General features: G+C 41.7%; 1 protein-coding gene across 2 annotated transcripts in view; it reads left to right on the top strand.

The window, feature by feature from the left end:
• LOC123514746 (KH domain-containing, RNA-binding, signal transduction-associated protein 2-like) overlaps nt 1-1,776 on the top strand; it is a 334,680-nt gene extending 332,904 nt beyond the window's left edge. For both annotated transcript variants that reach the window (XM_045272847.1, XM_045272846.1), the window contains exons 7-8: nt 910-971; nt 1,374-1,776. In XM_045272847.1, the coding sequence (XP_045128782.1) occupies nt 910-971; nt 1,374-1,471 (160 nt within the window). In that variant the 3' untranslated portion in view covers nt 1,472-1,776. The remainder of the gene's footprint in view (nt 1-909; nt 972-1,373) is intronic.
• Nucleotides 1,777-7,500: the final 5,724 nt, after the last annotated feature.

Raw genomic sequence — 7,500 nt, 5'->3', positions numbered from 1 at the left:
TGATTCCTTCATCAATATCATTAATATAAACAATGAAAAGAACTGGTCCTAATACAGAGCCTTGAGGAACACCACTTTTACATTGTGCCACTCTGATTTTTTTCCATTTATAACAACACGTTGCTTTCTGTCAGAGAGCCAGTCTTCCAGCCATTTCAGGGTATTTCCAGCTATGCCGTGAGCTTTTACTTTGCTGATTAGCCTCTTGTGAGGGACAGTGTCGAAAGCTTTCTGGAAATCAAGATAAATAACATCCACTGCTTTTGTCTCGTCATACGAGTTAAAAACTTCATAAAAGAAGTCTAGTAGGTTTGTTAAGCAGGATCTCTTGTTTCTGAAACCATGTTGTGAATCTTACATGATCTTATTTTCTTCTAAAAATTTGACTATCTTATCTCTGATTATCGTTTCCATCAGCTTGCACACTACTGAAGTAAGGCTGATTGGTCTGTAATTAGCTGGGAGAGATTTATTTCCTTTCTTGAAAATGGGCGTGCGTGGAGGAGGAGGAGGAGGAGGAGGAGGAGGAGGAGAGGAGGAGGAGGAGGAGGAGGAGGAGGAGGAGGAGGAGGAGGAGGAGGAGGAGGAGGAAAGGAAGAAAAGGTCACTCACTGCATAAACAGATAAAGAATAAGAAAATAGTGAAAGAAAAATAAATGTGCAGAGAGAGAGAGAGAGAGAGAGAGAGAGAGAGAGAGAGAGAGAGAGAGAGAGAGAGAGAGAGAGAGAGAGAGAGAGAGAGAGAGAGAGAGAGAGAGAGAGAGAGAGAGAGAGAGAGAGAGAGAGAGAGAAAAAAATGAGTGAGTGAATGAGTGAGGGAAGAATGAGTTAATTTTTTTTTTTTTTTTTTTGTGTGTGTGTGTGTGTGTGTGTACTAACAAGTCCCCCATTTCTCCTCCCACCACACAGATATGGGCTGTACGACCCACTGGCTGACCTCCCCATCACTGACGGAGCAGACGAGGTGGCAGGTGAGTGAAGGAGGAATGGAAGGAATGGAAGGAAGAGTAGGAAGAAACGAAAAGGAAGAAGAAGGGGAAAAAATACAGAAATAAACACATAAGTAATAAATAGATCATTAAATCACATTCTTATCATTCTTTTCAGTTACTCAATGCCTCAGCCACACCCAGCTCCTCAACCTCTTCAGTAACATGACACATTTTCACATTCATTCTGCTTACTATTTGGTGATTTTATACACCTTCAGAAACTTATGTGGGGATTAGAATAGTGAAAACTCTGGCTATTAGTCTTCTGACCACCGTAGCCTTCTCAATGTGAATAAAATCGTCTAATCATATCCAAAACTCATGGTAAAAATGCGCCCCAGTATCCATTATTGAGGGGGTTAATTTTCCTCTCCCCGGCAGGTCGTGTTGGCGGCGGCGGGGCACTCAAGATGACCAGCCCAGGGGAACGTGCCAGATTCAGACACGATCCTTACCCTAGAATTCCTTCCTCCACCTAGACCAAAGGATCCAGGAGTGGCGGCGTCCCTCCCTCGTCCCCCACACCTTGGTTTGCATTGTGGAGGGAGTCTGGGGCGTGACTGGCTGGCTAGGAGGCTGGCTGGTGGTTTGCATGGAGGTCTAACTGGCTGATTGTCTACCTGGCTGTTTGGCTGGCTGGCTGGTTAGTTAGCTAGATGACCGACTGTAATGGTTTGGTCTAAGCTCGGTGACTAACTGGCTAGCCATCTGACGGTCTAGTTGGGTTGTTAGCTGGCGAGGCTCGTTAACTAATGGACTTTACCTCAGTGAAGCGATGAGAGGAGAGAGAAGGAAGGAAGGAAGGAAGGAAGGAAGGAAGAAAGGAAGAAAAGAAGGAAGGAAGAAAGGAAGGAAGAAAGGAAGAAGTGTATTTAATGGTCCAAAAATGAAATGGTAATTTGGAAACGCCACAGGTTCGCCTCAGAACTACTACTACTACTACTACTACTACTACTACTACTACTACTACTACTACTACTACTACTACTACTACTACTACTACTACTACTACTACTGACGCCCTCAAGCTGTTACTACTGCTGCAAATCAAAGGACGTGATGATAATGGTAATGGTGGTTGTGATGACTGTAGTGGTGGCGGTGGTGGTGGTGATGGTGGTAATGATAATAGTGAAGTGATGATGATAATGATAGTGATGATGGTAAAATAGTAGTGGTTGTGATGATGATGATGATGATGATGATGATGATAGTGAAATAGTGGTGGTTGTGATGATGATGATGATGATGATGATGATGATGAAAACCGTATTGATGTTGTGGTTTGCTTGTTTGTGTGTTTGTTTGTTTTGTGCAAATGAAAATATAAAAAAAAATGACAACAAAAAGAGAAATATAGAGGAACAGAAAGGAAGGAGGAAAAGAGAAAAAGGAACACAAGAAAATACAAAATGGAAAGAAGGAAAAGGAAGGAGGGAAGGAAAATAAAAGGAAAAAACTAATATCAGTGACAAGAGAACTAAGATGGCGGTGCTCTCTCTCTCTCTCTCTCTCTCTCTCTCTCTCTCTCTCTCTCTCTCTCTCTCTCTCTCTCTTTAACAATTTCTTTTAAAAAATCAAGCCATAAACTCAAAAGAGAGATGAAAGAGAAGAAGAAAAGGAGAGAGAATAAGAAACGAGAAAGAGAGAGAGCGAGAGAGAAGGAGAGAGAGAAAGACGGAGAGAGAAAAATACACACAGACAGACAGACAGACAGACAAAGAGGTATAGTTATTAAGATATTGAAGAAGAAGAAATTGAGAAACAGATACAAAAATAATAACAAAAGAGAGAGAGAAAGAGAAAGAGAAAAGAGTGAATAGAAAGGAAAGGAATTGATGGACATTGCGAAAAAGATGGAAGAGAAGAAAGAAAAAAAGATAAAGAGAAAGAGATAGAGAGAATATAAAGAAAGACGTAGAGAAAGAGATGAGAAAATACGAAAAGAAAGAAAGAAAGAAAGAAAGAAAGAAAGAAGAAGAAAACAGAACATAGCAGGAACTCTATGATAATTCAAGGTGAGAGGAGGAGAAGAGAAAAAAAAAAAAATACAAGATTACAACATGTCAATTTTTTTCCCCCTTTTTATAAATATATACGTGTATCAACATTAGTCTATATTCGAGTCGATGTGTATGTACGTATGTAGTGAACGCTTACACACAGACACACAGACACACACACACACACACACACACACACAGATAGACAGACAGGCAGGCAGGCAGGCAGGCATACAGATAGATATACATGTACGTGTATTACAAACTAGTAGATACATATATTTTTCCTTCATCCCCGAGCCAAGCTTTTAAGAGAATATGTATAAACAATCAAACGAACACAAGAACAAACACACGCACTCCTCCTCCTCCTCCTCCTCCTCCTCCTCCCCCTCCTCCTCCTCCTCTCTTATACATATGGACGGGTGTGTAAGGAGGAGAAGGAGGAAGGAGGAGGAGGAGGAGGAAAACTAGGATAAGGAAGAGAGAAGGAGAGAAGAGGGAACGAGAGATAAAAACAAGAAACATTGCATAAGTCCTTCTACTCATCTTCTTCCTCTTCCTCCTCCTCTTCCTCCACACACACACACACACACACACACACACACACACACACACACACACACACACACACACACAGTTCATATCAAGAGCGAGCTTAGACTCCTAGTTGTCGTGTTGCTATTGTAAAAAGAAGAGCTTAATAATGTACAGTCCTTCCTTGTCCCTCCTCCTTGTCCTCCTCCTCCTCCTCCTCCTCCTCCTCCTCCTCCTCCTCCTCCTCCTCCTCCTCCTCCTCCTCCTCCTCTTCTTCCCTATGCTATATCTCTTTCTTTGCTTCTATCTCTTTTTTCTCTACCTCTTCATCTTTTCTTTTTTATTCTTTGTTTTCCTCCTCCTCCTCCTCCTCCTCCTCCTCCTCTCCTCTTCTTCTTCTTCTTCTTCTTCCTTCTCTTCTTCCTCTTAGTTATCTTTTTTCTTCTTTTTTTCCTTCGTTTTCTCTTTTCTGTTGTTTGTTCTTTCTTTATCTTCTTTCACGATTATGGTCCTCCTCTCTTCTTCCTTCTCTCAGTTCTCTTTCTCCTCTTTTTAATCTCCATGTTTCTCTTCCTCCTTCTCCTTCTCCTCCTCTACCACCTCGTTCTCCTTTTCCTTTTCCTTCTGCTTCACCTCCTCCTCCTCCTCCTCCTCCTCCTCCTCCTCCTCTTTCCACGAACAAACAGAATCACAAACACCTCAGAGAGATTACTGTGTTCTTAACGACCTTCCCTTCACCACCACCAACACCGCGACGCCCGTGGTGGTGGTGGTGGTGGTGGTAACAGTGGTGGTGATAGTGGTGGTGAGTGTGGTGGTGGTGGTGATTGTGGTGGTTGGTATTATGTGCTATGAGTCGAAAGAAAAAGAAGAAGAAGAAGAAGAAGAAGAAGAAGATGGTGATGATGATGATGAAAGAAAGAAATTGTGAAGTGAATGAGATGAAAAAGTGTGAATGAAATGAAAAATTGTTGATTGGCAAGGATTAAAACGACAAGATAGAAACAAAGAAGCGATGAAAAGGAATATATTTAATGGAAAAAGAATCAAAACAAACATTTACAAATAAGAGTGTGGAGAGGGAAAGAGAAGAAAATATATATAACTTAAATTGTTGATTGTGTACAAATTTGGGAAAACGAATCATATTTCCCACGAACAGAACATGAGAAATGAGATCAGAACTTGCGAGAAGAAAAAAAATAATAATAAAGAGAGAAAATTATAAAAGTGGAGAGAAAATATATAGAAATTGCACTGTCCATAATGAAAACAAAAAAAAAAACAAATAGAAATCAATAAGAGGCAATTTCTCAGTAGTGTGTCTTCAGTGCTTGACAAAATGAAAACAAAACACAAAAATCAGAGAAAAAGGGAAATGATTGCAAAAAATGATAATAAAAAAAATTCTACGAACATATGAAGGAAAACAAGAAACTAAAAAAAAAATGCCATGAGCGAAAACCTTTTAAGAAACACAGAACGAAAAAAAAATGAAAATGAAAAATATTGGCAATAATGGAAACACGAGCACACAACGAAAAAAAAAAAGAGAAAAAGAAATAGAAAACTGAAAGAAAACGGAAAAAATAAGAAAACGGGAAGAAGAAAACGGAGGTGAGGAGAATTAACAGAACCAACAGGAGCAACAGAAGCAAGACAAGCAACACAAGCCAGGGCGTGACAGGAGGCGCGTACAGGGAGATACCCACACCCACACCAGTGCCAGTGCCAGACCAGAGCCAGGCAGCACCATCACGTGACCAACACAACAATGATAATGCCACGAGAGGCGCCCACTCACTCACATCACTCACACACCACCCAGCCTCCCCATTCCCCATTCCTCACCTTCCTCCTTCCTTACCCTTCCTTCGAATCAGCCCTATCACTCAAACACTCCTATTTCCCCCATTCTCTTCTTCCTCTTCCTTCCCCTTCATCATTTTTTCCTTCTTCTTCTTCCCCATTCCTCCCTTCCTCTTTTCCCTTCCTTAAAATCATCCTTCCCCATCACTCAGACAGACTTCTATTCCCCTCCCCTTCCTCCTCTTTCCTCCCCCATCATCATCGTTTCCTTCTACTCATCCCTCCCCATCACTTACACGTCATCATCCAGGCCCATCTCCTCCTCCTCCCCCATCATCCACTACTCTTCCGTCTTCCTTCCACCCTCACCCACTCTTCCACCTTTCTCTCCCCCCTCCTCTCCCCTCTTTCTCCTTCCTCCTGACGCTTGGTAACCCCTCCCCAAAAACAAATACTCTATATTAACAAGTATAGTAGAGCGCAAATCTTGTAATATATGATAATAATAACCCTTTTCATTAAGTTCATATCGCGTAGGGCTAATGATGATGATGATGATGATGGTGGTGGTGATGGTGGTGGTGATGATAATGACTGTACCGAGTATTGATTAACTAGTCATAATGTTAATGATGATGATAATAATAATAATAATAATAATAATAATAATAATAATAATAATAATAATAATAATAGTAATGTTTAATCGCTATATTGGTAAAGGAGCTCAAAGCGGGAACCCAGACCGGCCTCGACCAATGGCAGTGCCCGGAAGTGACGTCAGAGTTGAGTTCCAAAAGCGACGTTCTCATTGGTGGACAGGTTCTTCATCCCGTAGCGGCTCTGTGATTGGCTGCTGAAGTGCCATTGCGTCAAGGCGGCTCGCTCATTGGTTGATGCGGTCTGGGGGACGGTGACCTTAGCTGTAAGTGACTGGTAGTTGTAGTAGTGGTAGTGGTGGTGGTGGTGGTGGTGGTGGTAGTTGTGAAATTAAATGTTCTATTGCTCTGTCTCTCTCTCTCTCTCTCTCTCTCTCTCTCTCTCTCTCTCTCTCTCTCTCTCTCTCTCTCTCTCTCTCTCTCCCACCCTATGTGTGTGTGTGTGTGTGTGTGTGTGTGTGTGTGTGTGTGTGTGTGTGTGTGTGTGTGTGTGAGAGAGAGATATATCACATTTCTCCTCCTTTTTCTCCTCCTCCTCCTCCTCTTCTTCCTCCTCCTCCTCCTCCTCCTCCTCCTCCTCCTCGTACGATGTATAGGAGCAATTTAACACAAATAGGAGTAAATGACACACACACACACACACACACACACACACACACACACACACACACACACACACACACACACACACACACACACACACATGAGGAGGGAAGAAGAGAAGAGAAGAGGAAAGGAGGTCAAAAAGGATGGAAGAGGAAAAGAGAGAGAGAGGGAGAGAAGAGACGAGAAGGAAGTAAAAGCAAATAGAATAAAAAAAAAGAAAGAAAAATTAGAAAAAGTGAAGATTAAATGATAAATAAAAAAAATAATGTGAAAAAAAATAGATATAAAAAAAAAGAGTATTTTAACTTCCATGTAGATTTTTCACTCCCATCACTACCTCTCCTCCCCCCCCTAACACCACCACAACCACCACCACCACCACCACACACACACTCTCTCTCTCTCTCTCTCTCTCTCTCTCTCTCTCTCTCTCTCTCTCTCTCTCTCTCTCTCTCTCTCTCTCTCTCTCACTAGCTCCTCCTCCCCTCCTCCCCCCCTTGACTTCTACAGCCTTTCTTTCTCAGACACTGTGAAGGATAGGAAAAATTTTAACTGTATCACCAAAACCTCCTCCTCCTCCTCCTCCTCCTCCTCCTCCTCCTCTTTGTTTTCTCTTCCTCCTCCTCTTCTTTTTCTTCTTCTTCTTCCTCTTTCTCCTCTCTTTCTCTACATTTATCCATTTCCATTATTTCATTTCTGCTTTTCTTCTTTTATTTGATTTTATTGCGTGACTTCGCATATACATACATACATACATACATACACACACACACACACACACACACACACACACACACACACACACACACACACACACACGAAAGATAGAAGAATGAGGAAATGAAATAATAATGTACAGTATAATCAAATGTTACGGAAAAAAAAAAAGAAAAG

Source organism: Portunus trituberculatus, chromosome 38 (genome assembly GCF_017591435.1).
Source record: "Portunus trituberculatus isolate SZX2019 chromosome 38, ASM1759143v1, whole genome shotgun sequence".
NCBI lineage: Eukaryota > Metazoa > Arthropoda > Malacostraca > Decapoda > Portunidae > Portunus > Portunus trituberculatus.
This window is presented reverse-complemented; position numbering and strand designations above follow the sequence as displayed.